Below are 20,267 nucleotides of genomic sequence, written 5' to 3'. Positions count from 1 at the left end.
GATTTTCTCAAGAGTCTCGTTTCAAATGCCTAATAAATCCCCAGAATCTCCAGCCAAGCCCAGGTGATTTTCCGGCTGCTTACCTTGAACCGTTAACTGAAGGATGCCTCTGTCTTCACCATAAGAGTTAATGGCATGACAGGAGAAGAACCCAGAATCCTCTCTCATCGTAGGATAGATCTGAAATATAATGAATATAAAAATAAAATTCAAATATAAATTCAATATAATACTTTTTTTTGTTGTACAAAAATACTGCTTAAAATTTGTAACTTTAACACACCAACATTCAAAAATTTGGGGTCAGTATGATTTTTTTTTTAAAGGAATTACTTTTATTTGAGAATATTACAAAAAAATGACAGTAAAGACATATATAGTGTTACAAAAATTATATTTCAAATAAATGCTGAACTTTCTATTAATCAAAGAATCCTGAGATAAAATATATCATGGTTTCCACATAAATATGAAGCAGTACAACTCTTTTCAACATCGATACTATTAATAATTGAGCATCAAATCTGCATATTAGAATGATTTCTGAAGGATCATGTGACTGAAGACTGGAGTAATGATGCTGAAAATCAAACTTCAAAACCAAAGGAATAAATTATATTTTAAAACATATTCAAATATATATAAAATTCCTAACCCAAAACTTTTAACGGTTATGTTTATAATAATAGTAAGTATAATTATGTAAACAAATAAATAATACATAAAAAACCGTATGTGTATATATATATATATATATATATATATATATATATATATATATATATATATATATATATATATATATATATATATATATATATATATATATATATATATATATAAATATTATAGTAAGTATGTGTATGTGAAGGACCCGATGACCCTTTAAACAATTAATTCAACTAGCCATCAGAATTAAACCAAGGACCATCATATTTTGAACTAAGTATAAAGAATTGTTTCATTTTGAAATATGTGCATTGGCCAAGCGTGAGAAATGACAAATGCACAAATGAAGAATCTGACCTGCAGGGTGGAGACGACCTCGTCGCCGACATTCTTGACTGTTACCGTGTGCCGCCACATGTCTGGATTGATCATATGCGACTGCTTCTCCTTCTCCACCTCCTTCTCCCATCTAACCATGATGGGCTTCTCGCCATGGGCCTTACAGCTCATCTCTATCTTCTCTCCTTTCGTTGCCAGCGAGTTGTTGGGATAAGATGTTATCATGGCCGGAACTGAGAGGGCAAAACGAAAATGCATCATGAGGACAAATGCCATCACTGTGAATAAAACGAGCGAGTTTTTCTTATGACATCAATGACTTTTAACTTACATCCGTGCAAGTGCCATGTAACGTTTTGCAACAACAAGGATCAGAACACTTTACTACTCCAGACAAGGTAAATGCTTTACAGCTCTATGGCAAATACAAGATTGAATGTGATGCTTTATGCAGAGGTACAGTTATTATTCCTCACACACACTAATGCATACACACATACACTCATGTCCCTGTTCCTCACAGGCATTCATTGGGGAAGCGGAGCACCAGGCGGGTACGTGGGAGCGCCGGTACAGCGTGTGATGTGATTGAGTGTGTCAGGTTGAAAGTCCCGACCGTTTACATGTCATCTCTTATTCACTCTAGCAATTCTCAGCTCAACAGCAGCAAAGAAAAAAAAAATTACTTTAGCAATGTTTTTTTTATTTTATTTCCATCCCTGATTTTAAAACATCTCATATTTTATGATTCTGACATGTGATAAATATTTTTCAAATAAAATATTTTAAAACATTAAAATGACAATTTTTAAATATTTAAATCCGATCAAAATGGTTTGTTTTTCAGTTTTTTATCACACTGTCAGTGTCAAATAACATTATCCACATGCTGCATGGAAAAAAATAGTAATTTATAAGAAATATCCCCATTTTAATGACATCATCCAGGAAGTGACATCATTATTAGAAGAAAAACAATAGTATAAACATCAGTAGCTTATACAAGAGGGAAATAAATGGTGTTGTTAAAACTAAAAATAGTTTTCGGTAACTGAATAATATTTCTTTAATATAATACATATAATATATACTGTACAGATGAAAAACTGGTTCATGTATGTTTAAGTTGAAGTACTAAAAATAAAATAAAAATATAGAAATATATGAAAAACTAATCAAAATGACAAAAGCACATAACAAAATTATACTAAAACATAAAATAAAAGTAAAATTGTGAAATTTGACCCGTTTGTTTATTAGTTTGTTGCATGTGCATTAGCTGGACCAGCCTGAATATCATTTTCTAGCATGACTTGATCCAAAAGTCACAAAATGAGTAATATTACTATCAAGATTTCAAAAAATATCCAAATGAACTTCATATTGACACCCTATAAGCTAACTATCACTGAGCAATGGCTAACTTTAGCCCTTTATGTCCACCCTGTTAGCAATCCTAGCGTTTGATTTGTAAACACAGAGAGGAGACGTGTGAAGTCTCTTAATACGACTACAGTTGATCAGAGGGTAAAAATGAAGCTGTACAGTCCCCTGCTAAAAGACGCAGGCAGCCTAAACTGGCATCCTATTTCTTATCCCGGCCGAGAGCTCGGTAGTTATGTGATTATCCAGTATAAAACACTAAAGAGGGAAGTAGGCTCTGTGTTGGAGGGGCAGCTGTATCTTCCCTCAGGCTGCGAGCTGTCTTCATCATGACTGCATAATTGCTGTGTTGATGTATTTCTTTAATATCCAGCAGAATTATAAGCAGCAGTTGGACTGAAAAGGAAGGTGCTAATTCCCCTCCTGAGATCCAGACAGAAGAACGTTGTGTTGCTGGGCAGGAACCTGCTCTCTGGCTGTAGGAGTGATTTACGTCTCTTCTGAATCCTCTCTGATTGATTCAGGCTCATTTTACTCATTCATTTGCGGGTCGTAAATGGACAAAAATGATCCGCGTTAGGCTGCTTTGTGTGCTTGAGAGTGCGCGTTATTATATTTTTGCATGTGTCACGGATTACAGACAGTTTCTCAAGGTAGCTGCTTTTATTCCCTGGTCTATCAGGGGCAAAGAAAGTGATATTCAACCATCCCGAGAGAAAGAATGAGAGGATATTTACCTGAGAGGAAAAATGAATCCCTGAACATGAATTTAACACACTTCACAACTTCTGCTCTCTTTAGTCAAAGCAAACAGTATCAGAGTATATTAAAAGGTTCACAGGCACATGAAAACAGTGTAACAGTGTATTATGTAACACATTTATTTAACACATTTGTGTTACCCAAACTGTTTCTAAAGACGTCAAAATGCATTGATGCTCAATACGCACCACTCATAACTGGATTCTACTTTATAAGTGTAAAAAGGACACAGCAAATGTATTTATAAATCAAATAATTTCCTGTCTATGTTTGGCATAATTTAATTATAGAAGCTCAACATGTCTGAAATATTACAGGTGAAACACACTATCGATGACACTAATGTTAATGAGAACCACTGCATGACATCTGCGAAATCAATTTTTGCAACAAATTAGTTTGTTTTCCTTCCTTAACTCTTTCCCCGCCAGCGTTTTTTTTTTAAAAGTTGCCAGTCAGCGCCCGCATTTTTCACAAAAATGTAATGGCCCCCAGAATATTTTGTTGGATGCATATCTGAACATGCAAGATATCAAAAGAAAGAACAGACCCTCTGCTTAAAAAAAAAAAAAAAAAACATTTTTATTCTAGCTTCATGCATTCCTTTTTTTATCATCACAAGTTTCATAAAAAAGCAACATTTTGAGCAAAAGGCTGAGAAAATTACATTTTTGTTAAAGACTACATCCAGATTCTGAACGAATGATCAAACACAGATGGAGTAGTTTGAGTCCATCAACACCCCAAAGCTTCACAGCCCTATAGCTCGTCCTGGGTCGACATTTCATTCAGTAACATTAGATTGTTTTGATTTACGTAGATGCTGTTTAATGTTGATGATCGAATAATTTTTCATATGCATCTGCTTACATATGAGATTGCTCGTTTCTGCGCCGCCTTCTTCGCCTGTGTTTTGATCAGGAGATTCTGAACTCATTCAGAAGATGTGTAATAGCGCCCCCTAGTGTATAACAGTTAAAACACTGAAAAAAAGCCTCAGATGACGCAAAAATCATCATTTTGCGTCATTAGAGGCTTTTTTTGGCCAGAGGCTAGAGACTACAGCCAGTAGTAGGAGCTAGTTCCGCATGGCCGCACGGGCATTCATAACAGAGCGGTGCAGAGCAAAGCGAGTGTTTTCAATGAATTCCTATGAAAGTTAAGCTTCCATGGGCATGAACTAAAAACACGTCAGACTGGACATGGCACTGTGCGGCCATGAATGAATGTCGGTCGTCCGTGCTCGTTTTAGTTTCAGTTCAGGGCCGGGTTGCTTGAATTGTGGGTTCATGAAAACACAACAACAAAACGGTACAATGGCAAACTCACTTAAATAGGAGCATTTCGCTTTGAAACTAAATCTTCCGCGATCATCTGGTCTGCCTCGAAGGGCCTTGGGAGATCACCTTGGAAGTGGTCTTGTACGGCAGCGAAGTTGTCTTTCATCCACATGAGACAAAAATACATGTTCTAGCTTTTCTCCGTCTAGAAGGCACCAACTTCTAAAATAATTTCACATTTCTACTAGTTAAATGACCCAGTTTAAATACACATACATACATCTTTCCAGTGCTGAAGTACCCCTTTAAGAGGAACTGATTGCACAACATTTTGCTTGGTTTTTGAGAATCGTCGGAATGGAACAAAACTTGGTAAAGGATTTGGCACTTGCTATGTGAACAAAAAATGATCATGACAGGATTCGAAAAGGTTAAATGGTCCTGAAAATAGTCACACTTGTACTCATTGGAAATGAATGGGAAACAAATTTCATCTACACTCTTACAAATAAAGGTTCTTTGGCGGGGTGCTTGGTTCCACGAAGAACCGTTAATATCAAAAGAACCCTTCCATTGCACAAAAGGTTCTTTATAGTGTAGAAAGGTTCTTTAGACTATAAAATGGTTAGAAAAAAATGGTTCTTCAGGGAACCACATTTTTTTTTTTAAACCCTTTTTGGTTCTTCCTGGCACCTTTATTTTTAAGAGTGTAGTGGAAACGTTTGGTACTGCGCCCAAACAAAATCTTACCAAATGCATATTTTTTGAGCTATCAACCTCAAATTCGGAACACAACTTGTTTAGATTTATGCCGTTGATTTTGATGCCTGTTTTAAGGCCTGTTCACACCAATAACAATAACTATAAAGATAAAATTAGCATCCACACCAGCAGACGATATAATTCTGTTTATTCTATGCGCGTGCTTGTCTGTCACTTTAAATGCTTGAGCTCTTTTTCTGATTGGCTGTCAATGTTTTTATGGTTCATCAGCTGTAAAAAATATGAAATTGATTCCAATGATATTGTTTCTCTGTGCCGTTATCGTTTTAGTTGTGGTGCGGACTCTCTATTCTTTAATATTGAGAACAATTTTTAGAACTATATATCTTTATCATTATTGACCTTGGTGTAAAAGATGTTATGGAAAATATCTATCTATCTATCTATCTATCTATCTATCTATCTATCTATCTATCTATCTATCTATCTATCTATCTATCTATCTATCTATCTATCTATCTATCTATCTATCTATCTATCTATCTATCTATCTATCTATCTATCTATCTATCTATCTATCTATCTATCTATCTATCTATCTATCTATCTATCTATCTATCATCTGTCTGTCTGTCTGTCTGTCTGTCTGTCTCTCTGTCTGTCTGTCTGTCTGTCTGTCTGTCTGTCTGTCTATCTATCTATCTATCTATCTATCTATCTATAAAAACACAGCTCATTTTTCAGTTGTGTGTCCTTGACAGGTCTAGCGAACTGAGATGCAGTAGGAGTCTGTGGTCGCTGGTTTATATCCAGCCCGCAGGGAATCCTGGCTGCTTTCCTCACCCCCCCAACCCCCTCCCACGAGAGCCCCCCTCCTCACTGCATCTCCCTTTCACCTGGACACGTTACCATGCCAACCAGCTCCGGCCTGCCTGCTCTCCCCCAGCTGTAAGAGGGTGCTGTCAATGGAGGACAAGAATAGAACAAACATCTAGAATTGATTTTCAGAGGAGAGCAGTTACTAGCCTGCATGTTTGTATCATGGATCTGAGCTGAATATCTTTCTCTGGGAGGATGACGCTGGTAATCTCGTCCTTTTCCATGCCTTTTCGGAATGAGAAAGAAATAGCACGAGAGGAAAAGAACGATTGTGTTTTGTTTAATGTCTTGATGTGTATAAGGTTGGAGGGGTTGTCAAACTAATCAGTCTAATTAGGTCACAAGGGGTCAGAATTGACAATTTGCTTTGCACAGCTCTATGACATTTGACCCCAAACTATCAATCCACACATAAATCTGTGAATTGGAGACACGTCTGCAGCATGTTTGGTGCAGACACAGGGAAATGATCCAGTTTCCCGTATAAAGAACAAATGAATATTTAAAGCTGTACTTTAAAGATTACAAAAATATATTGTTCATTTAACACGTTAACCTTCAGTGGTCCAATAGAGGGGCACGTTGTCACACTATCAGGTGTAAGTTGTCATAATGAAAATTGCCATTTCACAGCTTCTCAGCTAAACTTAAACAGTAAAACAAATTTTAAAATGTATTGTTTACTATTTTACTAAATAATGTAAAATGCAACATGCAAATATCGAATAAAAATAAATCAATATTTCAAACTTTAATGTTTTTGTCAATTTTAATGTTGTGCAACAATTGTTATAAAAATATAAAATATGTGTGTGTGTGTGTGTGTATATACAGTATATATATATATATATATATATATATATATATATATATATATATATATATATATATATATATATATATATATATATATATATATATATATATATATATATATATATATATATATATATATATATACAGTATATACACTTACATATATGTTCATATGTTCAGCACATCCCACAGATGCTCGATTGGATTGAGATCTGGGGAATTTGGAGGCCAAGTCGACACCTCAAACTCGTTGTTGTTCTCCTCAAACCATTCCTGAACCCTTTTTACCTTGTGGCAGGGCGCATTATCCTGCTGAAAGAGACCACAGTCACCAGGGAATACCGTTTCCATGCAAGGGTGTACATGGTCTGCAACAATGCTTAGGTAGGTGGTACGTGTCAGGGTACGTGTTCCCCAGGTAAGCGACACACATGCACCCAGCCATCCACGTGATGAAAAAAAAAAAAGTGATTCATCAGACCAGGCCACCTTCTTCCATTGCTCCGTGGTCCAGTTCTGATGCTCACGTGCCCGCTTTTGGCGGTAGCCCTGTTTGGGGTATACGGCCATGCAGCACCATTCGCACCAAACTGCGATGCACTGTGTATTCTGACACCTTTCTATCAGAACCAGCATTAACTTCTTGAGCAATTTAAGCTACAGTAGCTCGTCTGATTGATCGGACCACACAGGCCAGCCTTCGCTCCCCACATACATCAATGAGCCTTGGCCGCCCATGACCCTGTCGCCGGTTCACCACTGTTCCTTCCTTGGACCACTTTTGATAGATACTGACCACTGCAGACCGGGAACACTGACCCAGCCGTCTAGCCATCACAATTTGGCCCTTGTCAAACTCGCTCAAATCCTTACGCTTGCCCATTTTTCCTGCTTCTAACACATCAACTTTGAGGACAAAATGTTCACTTGCTGCCTAATATATCCAACCCACTAACAGGTGCCACAATGAAGAGATAATCAGTGTTGTTCACTTCACCTGTCAGTGGTCACAATGTTATTTCTAGTTCATGTTAATTTCAACATTTACTAATACCTTTTCATCAAAATGTTGTATTTGTTCACAACCAATATCTTTTAACATTATTTAATATTTTTTGTAAACTAACATGAACAAACAATGAGCAATTTTATCTTTATTAACTAACATAAACACAGGTTAATAAATGCTGTAAAATATATATATTTCTAATTTTTAGTTTATGTTAGCTATATGCAGTGTTACTTACTTTATACCTGCACTATACACTAACCTAAAGGATTATTAGGAACACCATACTAATACTGTTTTTGACCCCCTTTCGCCTTCAGAACTGCCTTAAGGATTTATGAGGCATTGATTCAACAAGGTGTTGAAAGCATTCTTTAGAAATGTTGGCCCATATTGATAGGATAGCATCTTGCAGTTGATGGAGATCTGTGGGATGCACATCCAGGGCACGAAGCTCCCGTTCCACCACATCCCAAAGATGCTCTATTGGGTTGAGATCTGGTGACTGTGGGGGCCATTTTAGTACAGTGAACTCATTGTCATGTTCAAGAAACCAATTTGAAATGATTCGAGCTTTGTGACATGGTGCATTATCCTGCTGGAAGTAGCCATCAGAGGATGGGTACATGGTGGTCATAAAGGGATGGATATGGTCAGAAACAATGCTCAGGAAGGCAGTGGCATTTAAACGATGGCCAATTGGCACTAAGGGGCCTAAAGTGTGCCAAGAAAACATCCCCCACACCATTACACCACCACCACCAGCCTGCACAGTGGTAACAAGGCATGATGGATCCATGTTCTCATTCTGTTTACGCCAAATTCTGACTCTACCATCTTAATGTCTCAACAGAAATCGAGACTCATCAGACCAGGCAACATTTTTCCAGTCTACAACTGTCCAATTTTGGTGAGCTCGTGCAAATTGTAGCCTCCTTTTCCTATTTGTAGTGGAGATGAGTGGTACCCGGTGGGGTCTTCTGCTGTTGTAGCCCATCCGCCTCAAGTTTGTGCGTGTTGTGGCTTCACAAATGCTTTGCTGCATACCTTGGTTGTAACAAGTGGTTATTTCATTCAAAGTTGCTCTTCTATAAGCTTGAATCAGTCGGCCCATTCTCCTCTGACCTCTAGCATCAACAAGGCATTTTCGCCCACAGGACTGCCGCATACTGGATGTTTTTCCCTTTTCACACCATTCTTTGTAAACCCTAGAAAGGGTTGTGCGTGAAAATCCCAGTAACTGAGCAGATTGTGAAATACTCGGCCCGTCTGGCACCAACAACCATGCCACGCTCAAAATTGCTTAAATCACCTTTCTTTCTCATTCTAACATGTTACATATTAAACTGAAACCTCTCTGAGTTTGAAAAGCAAAAACAGATGTGATTTTACAAAAATCATCAAATTGCAATAAAGGGCACGAAATATCCTCCAATCAGCAGTGAACAGAAGAGGTTTGGGGATGGAAAAAGTGACATGAAGGCCAATTTAGTCGGAGTTAGTGCACACATATTAGGTGCAGAGTAGTTAACACGCACTACAAACTGTGAAAAAGACAAGCCCTGCATCTCAATCTGATACTATATCCCCCCCCCCCAAATGCATTGAAGCAACTGCCATGTGATTGGTTGGTTAGATAATTGCATTAATGAGAAATTGAACAGGTGTTCCTAACAATCCTTTAGGTGAGTGTAAATGTATTTTATATATTTAATATTTACAGTATAATGTAAAACTATAAAACATATAACAATAATTAATAAATAGTATAACAGCATTAATCTTAAAAATAATACATCTTATAATTATAAATTGTGACAACCAGCTGTAGGCTTTCCAGAAATATTATTCTAAATATGTTAAAGATTAATACTGTTTAAAGAAAAACATATAATTTCTTGGCCACATAATCAAATGCAACAAATGAAAGATTGAGACAGAGTCTTCCTCCAGTGTAATGTCTCTCCTGTCTTAGTCTCATAGCGGCTCCTGGCTCCCCGCAGGCTTTCTGAGGGCACCCATCATCCCCTATCGCATCAGCGCTCAGGGCTGTGTATGGGGGATGTAGGCCAAGACCGTCCGCCTCACTGGGCTGGCGGGCAGATTACATGCATGTGTACAGCATCCCCTGCCCCACGATGCACTGGGGTAAACAGTGAGCTGACTGGTTAAGTGGCCGTGTTCACCGCTGCCTGATATCCTCCTTTACTGCACCATTGGGCTTTGCGTGGAGAATGAGCCGCATCATGATGCCGAAAATGGAAAAGCGTGCAGCCAATCAGAGCGAAGGAGGGGAGGGATTATAGTAAAACAGCCATTGACGTGACAATCCATCATTATATATTAAATCTCATTAGAGTTTCTTGGGATCATCATAGCTGTTCTTTCATCAGAAGGATTCCCTGAAAATTGCACTGCACAATCAAGCATCAGTGCCTCTAAATAGCATAATTATTGTACCATACTACTTTTACTAGGCTATTTCTGCAATATTTAGTAGGCGAGTGCAAGGGACAACCTGTCATTATTCACCAGTTTCTCATGTTTTCTCAATAGAATTTATAAAAGTTATATATTTGAATTTACTATTTACATAGGGTTAAATAAAGGTTCATTGATATCTTTAAAATTTTGGCACAATTTTTTCACTATATAGTGTTGATATAGCAACTAGTAAGTTTCGTCATGCTAGCATGTGTGGAAACACTTAACCCATGCGTGTTACAACTAGCCTCGCGTAGTATGCCCATGTATTTTCTTCAGTTTTGTTCCAGAAGGGTACGATTCTCTCCTTCTGTTCTGTGGCCATGGGGACATGAACTGAACTCTCAGCGCTGATCAGGGTTGATTTTAATGAGGAGCTTGTTTGCGGTAAACTGGAGAGATCACAGCGGACTCTGAATCAAACCTCTCAGGGAGACTCAAGTTACACCAGCGAGCCACAACAACAGTCCCGTGCCTCCGGGAGCAGAGCTTTCCGCACAAACACCATGACAAGCGCGTACGACAGTATTTCACCTGTCTGCCTGATCGATCTCTCTGAGAACAGAGTGTGTATGTTGTTACACGACATGAGAAGGAGAGCGGCAGAGAGAATAGAGACAGAGGGAGGAAGGGAGGGAGGAAGGGAAAGAGGATGAAGAAGAGGTTGTATTGGGCAGAGAGAGCGGCTCTGCAGGGAAGCTCCTGCTGCGTGCTGATAAGAGCAGGGTGTGAAAATAAGTCTCTCTAACATCACACTCTGATCAAATGAGAACGCAGCCGCCTTTGCATAGGCAGACAGGGAATAGTCGGATAACCTGACATTAAAACAGTTCATTTAGCTGCTGTGTCACACGCTGTGGAAAAACACTGTTAAATCAAACTAATTTCAGCATTTATTTAAGTCACACAAGTATATAAAGATAATACTACATTTTAAATAGACATCTTTGATTAAGTCAACATGAAATCAAAACTGACCCAATTTACTTTCTACGAATACACGTTTCAGGTCTTATTATAATAAATCTTATTATATTCAGAGTTGGGTGTAACGCATTACAAATAATGTGAGCTAAGTAATCAGATTACTTTTTCAAGTAACTAGCAAAGTAACTCATTACTTTTACATTTACAACACAATATCTTACTTTTTCAAGTAACTAGCAAAGTGACGCATTACTTTTACATTTACAGCAAAATATCTGTTACTTTTTTCAAGTAACTAGCAAAGTAACATCTTACTTTTACAACAAAATATCTGAGTTACTTTTTCAAGTAACTAGTAAAGTAACGCATTACTTTTACATTTACAGCAAAATATCTGTTACTTTTTCAAGTAACTAGAAAAGTAATATCTTTCTTTTACTTTTACAACAAAATATCGGAGTTACTTTTTAAAGTAACTAGTAAAGCAACGCATTACTTTTACATTTACAACAAAATATCTTACTTTTTCAAGTAACTAGCAAAGTAACATCTTACTTTTACAACAAAATATCTGTTACTTTTTCAAGTAACTAGCAAAGTAACATCTTACTTTTACAACACAATATCTGTTACTTTTTCAAGTAACTAGCAAAGTAACATCTTACTTTTACAACACAATATCTGTTACTTTTTCAAGTAACTAGCAAAGTAACATCTTACTTTTACAACAAAATATCTGTTACTTTTTCAAGTAACTAGCAAAGTAACATCTTACTTTTACAACAAAATATCTGTTACTTTTTCAAGTAACTAGCAAAGTAACATCTTACTTTTACAACACAATATCTGTTACTTTTCCAAGTAACTAGTAAAGTAACACATTACTTTTAATTTTAGAGAAAAATATCTGAGTTACTTTTTCAAGTAACTACCAAAGTAACTCATTACTTTTACATTTACAACAAAATATCTGTTACTTTTTCAAGTAACTAGCAAAGTAACATCTTACTTTTATAACAAAATATCTGAGTTACTTTTTCAAGTAACTAGTAAAATAACGCATTACTTTTCCATTTACAGCAAAATATCTGTTACTTTTTCAAGTAACTAGCAAAGAAATAGATAACTTTAACAACAAAATATCTGAGTTACTTTTTCAAGTAACTAGTAAAGTAATGCATTACTTTTTCATTTACAGCAAAATACGTTACTTTTTCAAGTAACTAGTAAAGTAACGCATTACTTTTACATTTATAACAAAATATCTGAGTTATTTTTTCAATAAATAATAGAAGTTACTTTTTTTCCCTATTCATTGACTCCTCTTCTGTCCCCATGTTGAGAGAAATCGAGAGTAAGTTCAGAGGCATTGTGTGTGCTGGGTTATTGTAGATAGAGACTAAATGAGAGTAGGCATTTTGTTTCATCTCACTTACACAAACTCAAAATGAATAAAAACTGTGAAATGTAAACTCAGAATATGTCGCAAATTATGCAATTAGAGTTGTCACAGTACCAAAGTTCCCAAATGTGACAGTTCTCTGTACCTATTTCGGTACCATAGCAAAAACAGTTGGAACTATTTTACTATTTTATATAACTATTTATAATAAAAATATTAATTCAATTAAATGAGTTTATTATTTATGATGATAATAATTTAAACAGCATGTAGCCTTCAGATGTTTATAAGTTAACATTAGCCGCTTTTCCACCGTCGGGCCAAATGGTTTTAAGAAAGGTAAGGAACAGTTCCAGTTATATTTCCACTTAAGTGGTACAGCATGGCACAATTACAAACCATTAAATTAATTCTCAGCATAGTTGGCTAAACTAGCATTCAAAAGTTTGGAGTCAGTAAGATTTTTAAAAATAAATTAATATTGTATAATAATATAATGTAATAATACAATGTTACAGAATGTATTTTCTAATCGTACCATGAAAAAAAAAATACCATGGTTTCAACAAAAATATTAAGCAGCACAACTGTTTTCAACATTAATAATAATAAGAAAAGTTTGTTGAGCAGCAAATCAGCATATTGGAATGATTTCTGAAGGATCATGTGACTGAAGACTGGAGTAATGAAAATTCAGTTTTGCCAGTTTTTATAAATGCAGCCTTGGTGAGCATAATATATTTTTTAAAGAAAAAGCCAAACCCAAACTTTTTAACAGTAGTATTTTTAGTATTAATATTTAAAAAAATGTAAATGTAAAAATATATAAATGTTCAAAATACACTGTTTTACTCTGAAATACGTCATATTGTGGATAAGTTTCATGTTGACATTTAAATAAACACATTTTTCCCTATACTCCACAATCACCTTTGGATGTATAATAGAATAACTCTCACAAACCAGGATTTTTGGAATATAATCTGAAGCAATATTTACTGCACTCTCTCTCTCTCTCTCCCTATGTGTGTACTGTATGCGTGTAGTAACAGAGTGTAACAGCGAGTGGGTGGAAACAGAAAAAGTGAGGCATGCACATTGCACACACACATTAAAGCACATTGAAAGCACAAGCCTTTCCACATGTCAGCTCCTACTGGAGTTCACAGTGTAATGAGGGGGAAAAAGGTTTTTGGCTACTCGTGGATAAACACCCACATGTGTTTAAGGCAGACAAAGAGACTTTCACTGCAGAAACCCTCTCACCTGACACAGACAACTCTGGTTTAGTCTTAATATCTACATTAAAGATACAGAGAATAATTCCAAGTCCTTACGATACAAAAAGGCTGATTAATAAAAGTCACTCAGTGAACTTTCACCATTGTATCGTTTATGACGTTTGACCCAAGCTTACTCCATGGTGATTGTCAATACAAAGGACAAGTGTCTCTAGTACCTCTTAACAAGCACCTAAATATTCACCTCAATAAGGTTGAGAGGTTAGAATTTTAAAAGAACTGCAAAGCAGACCGTCAAAACAATCATCTCAGTGCAAAAATGTTTCTTACTTTTCACATTGAGGTACATGGACTTGCTGACATCGGCTCCCACGTCATTGCTGACCTTGCACAGGTAATAACCTGCGTCCTCCTCAAGAACATGCTTAATCAGTAGTGAGCCATTCCCGAGCAGCTGGACCCTGAAGCCGGAGTTTAGAGCGATGGGTTGAAACTGGGGCACCCCAGCACCTGGCAAAAAGAAGAAGACGTCCTCTAATTAAAGTGCTAAAAAACTTCAGTGACATCATACTTTTTAACTTTTTTATTTACAGCAGGCAAAATGTTTTAAAGAATAAAAATAAATAAAATAATTGTGCAGTTTATTCTTAAAAAAAAAGAAAAGCTAAATATAATTTAGGGATGCATATGATATATTGGTCACCATATCGGTATCGGTATCAGCCGATATATATATACTTTTAATGTTATTGTTATCGGCCCAATAAGAACATTTGGCGGATGTATTAAAGCCGATAAATTGACACTTGAGATGAGCAATATTCGCCATGACGGTTTTGAATTGCTTGAAATATGATAGAAATAACTTCAAAAAGGAGAAAAGCACCTCTCGCTGTTCAAATTGCTTACGCTAGGTCTGATAAGCGTAACTGGTGTGTAATGTCGTCAGACGTAGCGTAAGCATTTTGAACTGCGAGAGGCTCTTTCAACACTTTTTCCGTAAGTTGAATACGGAAGGCGATCAGCAAGAACTTTACTTGATAAAGTTTTAAATATGGATATTGTTCTTACACAAACACATCGATTCGCTTCAGAAGGCCTTTTTTAACCCTCCGGAGCCGTGCGGAGCATGTTATATGACGGACAGATGCACTTTTATGGACTTCAAAAACAGAACAACAATCACTGCCATTATAAAGCTTGGATTAGCCAGGACCTTTTTAATATAACTCAGATTTTATTCGTCTGAAAGAAGAATGTCATATACACCTCGGATGACTTGAGGGTGAGTAAATATAAACAGTATAGGCCGAAATTGTCATATCAGTGCATCCCTAGTATAATTTTGTTTAGATTTTCAGCAAATAAATAGATAAATAATTGTTATGTAAATACACACACATGCATGTATATACCCCTTAACTGTCACCGTCCCGCTGGCGGGATGCCTGGCGTGCTTTTTTGATCGCCTTTTTTTGTATCATTTATTTTAGTAATTATCATAAATTAGGTATCATTAGAAAGCTTACGAACTCAAAAACTCGAAATCAGACGTTGTGTTACCATGGAAACGGTACTCTAAATTCTTCTACCGGGCTCCTCCCCCTAGTGGGCGCTGTCATGTTTCATATTACAAAATGTATTTTAACTACTTTATAATCAAAATCATTTCTAATCTTGACAAAACACATATAAGGTTCCATATTTGGTGACCTTTTTGTGATGGAAGTGAAATTTGGACAGAAATTTACAGGAAAATGCATTAAAAAAACGATCAATGGAATGTGTGACACCCGGTGGGTTTTTTTGGCATTGCGCCTGGACAAAATCTCAGGGGGACTTCAGTTTTTGTGATATCAACTTCAAATTTGGAACACAACTTGGTTAGACATATGGCTTTGATTTTATAGTAATTTTATAGTAAATTTTTTTTTGTAAAATATTTATTTTATATAAAATAAAAAATATTTTGTACAGTATTTTTAATTCACAGTACATTTAAACTTCTATAACTTTTGCATACTTTCATATTTTGAAAAATGCTTTCACTTCAGCAATAATCTGTTCTTGTTCTTTAAAACAAGACCAAATTTAGGTATATATTCCAAAGCATTCTTGAATTACAGCCTTTTAAGTTTGGATAGTGCATTTTCATGACTATTCTCAAAAAGGGGTTAAGAGGTTAAGACAAATGTGTTATATTTATAAATAAAATATGTATATTTATATATATAATATAAATTATATAAATATATATACAGTATATATGTGCAAATATTTCTTAATATATACATGTATGTGTGTGTATTCAAATATACATAATAATTAAACACAGTACACACACATGTAAGCAAACTTTTATTTTGGATGCGATTAATCGATTTGACAGTACTACTAGAAATATTTTATTATTTATTATTTTATTATTACTTTATTTATTATTTATTGTTTTTAATTGTATTATTTTATTTTATGTTTTAAAAACTAAAACTAAAATTAATGTGCCGATTATTCTTAAAAAAGAAAAAACCTATAATTTTGTCTTGATTTTCAGTAAAAAATTTAATATCTTATAAATTTAAAAAGTTAATATCCATCCATCTATCCATCCATCCATCCGGTTGTCTGTCTGTTTGTCTATCTATTTTTATCTACAAAAAGCTATTTTGCCAATGTTCTAAGAAAAACAAACTTAATCCAAGGTAAATTCTCTGAAAAAGTGTATTATGTTGTATCTTACATGCACAATTTTGTTTTTCAAGTAAAAAATCTCCTTTAAAGAATAATTATATATATTTCAAGACAAAATACCAATTAAGAAAGTGATCTTTGCATACAAAGTTTTCGTTCAAGTACCTTTGGAGTATTTCCACTCAATAGTTGGCCGTGGCTCTCCATCCGCAGAGCAGTTCAAGGTGACAGATTTACCATAGATTCCATCCTGGTCTTGAGGCTGCACTTTGAACCTTGGTGGAACTACAAAAAATTCACAAATTCACATTCAAGTTGTGTCTTTGTGAAAGTTTCTTCATTGTAATCCAAAAAGGATGCTTAACATTTAGTCTTACCTCTAACAATGAGCTGACTCTGGTATTTGACGACAGCGGCATCGTTTTGGGCAATGCAGGTGTAGGTGCCGTTGTGCACCCGCTGGAGGTTGGAGATACGCATGGAGCTGGTGAAGTCGATGTTGTCGATGGTCACGCCCAGGCTGGCGTTAATGGGCTTTCCATCCTTCTCCCAGGTGATAGAGATGGGAAGGTCACCTGAGCGGACAACGCAGGGCACGAAGACGCGATGGCCGATGGAATATCGTGGGAATTCGAAAGGCTGGATAAAGGGAGGCACTGACGACAACCAGAGAACATTATTAAAAATTGCTACTGTATACCAACTGAACAGGACTTTTTAATGACATTATTTAACTCGTTTTACTTCAGATGTCAAGTATCGCTACCTTTCACAGTGACGTGGACACTCTGGTTCTTGAACAGCTGGGGCTGAACGAGCACATGGCAGCAGTACTCTCCTTCGTCCAGTTCTTTCTGCACGTTGAGCAGCTTCAGCGTGCCGTTGTTCTCGAACGCCCTTTGACGGTCATTAAAAGGGAGAAGGTTGGAGTTCTTGTACCATTTGATGGAGTAATACGGGTAACCAATCACATGGCAGTGGATGTACATGTCCCGCCCAGCTATAGCTGTGAGGTTTTTCATTGGTCGTATGTCAGCAGAACCTTTAAGGATACAAAAAAAGAAACACTTCTCTTTAAAAGAATTTTGACATTGTGATAGAAGTCCAATTTGCAGAAAATGTAGCAAAAAAGAAAGAAAAATGTAGATTTATGGTTTATGGATGAGGGCCTTTCTAAGATCAAAGAAAGAAACAGACAACACAAAGTAAATGATTAAGAAGTTTAGTTGGATACTCCTAAATGGGATTGTTTCGCACACATTTCATGCCCTTATACCACCAGGGCTTGACATTAACACCCGCCAAAAGCGGGTGGATTTCAGCAGTCGCGTGTAACGCAGTCACTCCTGCTAGCCACTTTTGGCGGGTTGAATTTTATACATTTTTCAATTGTAGGAATCTGAAATAATAAACAATGTAGTGTTGTCAAAAATCCGCTGTTGGATTGTGCATATTGTGGATAATTTTACTAATTCCTGCAGATTTTGTCCATAAAGCTGCCTCTCAGTACTAAATTGAGTTCTTTTTCGCTGCTTGTTGCGCTTAAACAGTCAAATACACACAAAATAATGGCAAAATCTGGTTTTGGTGCAGGGCTCCAGACAAAAAAATCTATTAAGGAGCCATTGGCTTCTATACGGGAAAAATATAGGTGCCAAATTATTATTTTTTAATTTTGTCATGTGCTTTCACATTTCCCCTTCTTTCACAGCATCAGCATTTTCATCCTTCTTGGGAACTAAGATTCACTTAAAGTAGGAACTGAATTGCTTTTCGAACTTGAGAACTACATACAGTTCTTTACACAGAATCTGAACCAGTATCACAGGCCATATTAATGTCAGCATCACTTGGCCAATGAGTATAGTTTGGCCTTCTCCTAATTCATCCTATAAATGTTGTCATATGTCTCGCAATCTATTTTTCTTCATTAGTAATATCTGAGAGGTAAATTTGGTGAAAGGCAGCTCTTCACATGCAATTATATGGGAGGTGTTGAATTTCGTTATTAGCTCCTTACAGTTTTAGCCATTTTTTTCCAGGTTAAGTAAAAAATATAGGGATAGTGCATATATTTAGCAAAATGCCCATTTCTATAGTTATTTTTCTAGCTGACTAACGAGTTTATGAGCATTGAATGGCTTTTCTGGGGTAAATTCGATGTAGAATAGAAGTGAATAGAAGAGCAGAGAATGACTAGTGCTCTGTAGAGCAGTTTGTCTGTTCAGGGCTACTGTAGAAACATGGCGGCGCAAAATGGCGACTTCACTGTAAGGGGACCCGCGGTGTATGTAGATAGAAATGGCTCATTCTATGGTAATAAAAACATAATTGTTCATTATGTAAGGTTTTATACACCACTGAAAACTTATATATAGTTATACTTAATATAGTTATGTATATTAAATTGCATTCTTCTGTCAATAGATCCTCATAAATACTACACACTGCACCTTTAAATTATGTGAGTGCTTTGCAAACTTTGATGAGAAAGTTGTTTTCTATGCAAATGTGGTCTCATTGATGTGTGTCGTGGATGGATGACAAGTTGTTGCTATGCGGTTGCTAAGGTGTTCTAGGTGGTTGTTAGGGTGTTCTAGATTGTTGCTAATTTGCCAAGTCAAAAGAGCCCACCTACAGGCATCAAACATTTTTGAGACAGATGACAAAGCCAAAGTCAATCAATAATTCCAACATTATTTCTTCTAAAAAAAAAGGGACAGAAAAAGAGTGTAAAAATATACAATAATGATTAAGAAGGACACACATTTTTTTTTATAAAGATCACGCATGAAAAAGTTATGGTTAAATGAAAAAAAAAATGTCTTGAGAACTACACTGCTGTTCAAAAGTTTTTTATGTTTTTTGATGAAGTCTCTTATGCTCACCAAGGCTGCATTTATTTTATAAAAATAAAATAAAATAATAATAATATTGTGAAATATTATTAAAATGTAAAATAACTGTTTTCTATTTGAATACATTTTAAAATGTAATTTATTTCTGTGAGGGCAAATCTGAATTTTCAGCATCATTACTCCAGTCTTCAGTGTCACATGATTCTTCAGAAATCATTCTTATATGATGATTTATGACTTATGACTGCTTAATAAAACATTTATGATTATTACAAATATTAAAAACAGTCGTGTAAATGAATAGAATAGAAATAGAAAAAATAGATGAATAGAAAGCTCAAAAGAACAGTATTTATCTGAAATAGAAAGCTTTTGCAAAATTGTAATACCGTTCAAAAGTCTTGGGTAAGTAAGAATTTATAAAAATTTTTCTGAAATTAATACATTTATTCAGCAAGGATGCATTAAATTGGGCAAAAGTGACAGTAAATACATTTATATTGTTTAAAAGATTCTATTTAAAATAAATGCTGTTATTCCGAACTTTCTATTCATCAAAGAATCCTAAAAAAAAAAAAGATTTCCACAACTGTTCTCAACATTGATAATAATCATAAATGTTTCTTGAGCAACAAATCATCATATTAGAATGATTTCTGAAGGATCATGAGACACTGAAGACCAAAAATTCAGCTTTGCATCACAGAAATAAATTACATTTTAAAATATATTCAAATAGAAAACAGTTCTTTTACATTTTAATAATATTTCACAATAGTAATGTTTTTTAATCAAATAAATGCA

At 35.6% G+C, this 20,267-nt stretch overlaps 1 protein-coding gene across 1 annotated transcript in view; it reads right to left on the bottom strand.

Annotated features, from left to right (window-relative positions):
• dscama (Down syndrome cell adhesion molecule a) overlaps nucleotides 1-20,267 on the bottom strand; it is a gene marked incomplete at both ends in the record, with an annotated part of 120,588 nt that overhangs the window by 33,216 nt on the left and 67,105 nt on the right. The window contains 6 exons of the mRNA XM_079803751.1: nucleotides 84-180; nucleotides 1,027-1,241; nucleotides 14,245-14,424; nucleotides 16,771-16,890; nucleotides 16,983-17,261; nucleotides 17,372-17,647. Coding sequence (XP_079659877.1) covers nucleotides 84-180; nucleotides 1,027-1,241; nucleotides 14,245-14,424; nucleotides 16,771-16,890; nucleotides 16,983-17,261; nucleotides 17,372-17,647 — 1,167 coding nt within the window. The remainder of the gene's footprint in view (nucleotides 1-83; nucleotides 181-1,026; nucleotides 1,242-14,244; nucleotides 14,425-16,770; nucleotides 16,891-16,982; nucleotides 17,262-17,371; nucleotides 17,648-20,267) is intronic.

The sequence above is a fragment of the Gobio gobio genome (assembly GCF_949357685.1).
Source record: "Gobio gobio genome assembly, chromosome: 22".
NCBI lineage: Eukaryota > Metazoa > Chordata > Actinopteri > Cypriniformes > Gobionidae > Gobio > Gobio gobio.
This window is presented reverse-complemented; position numbering and strand designations above follow the sequence as displayed.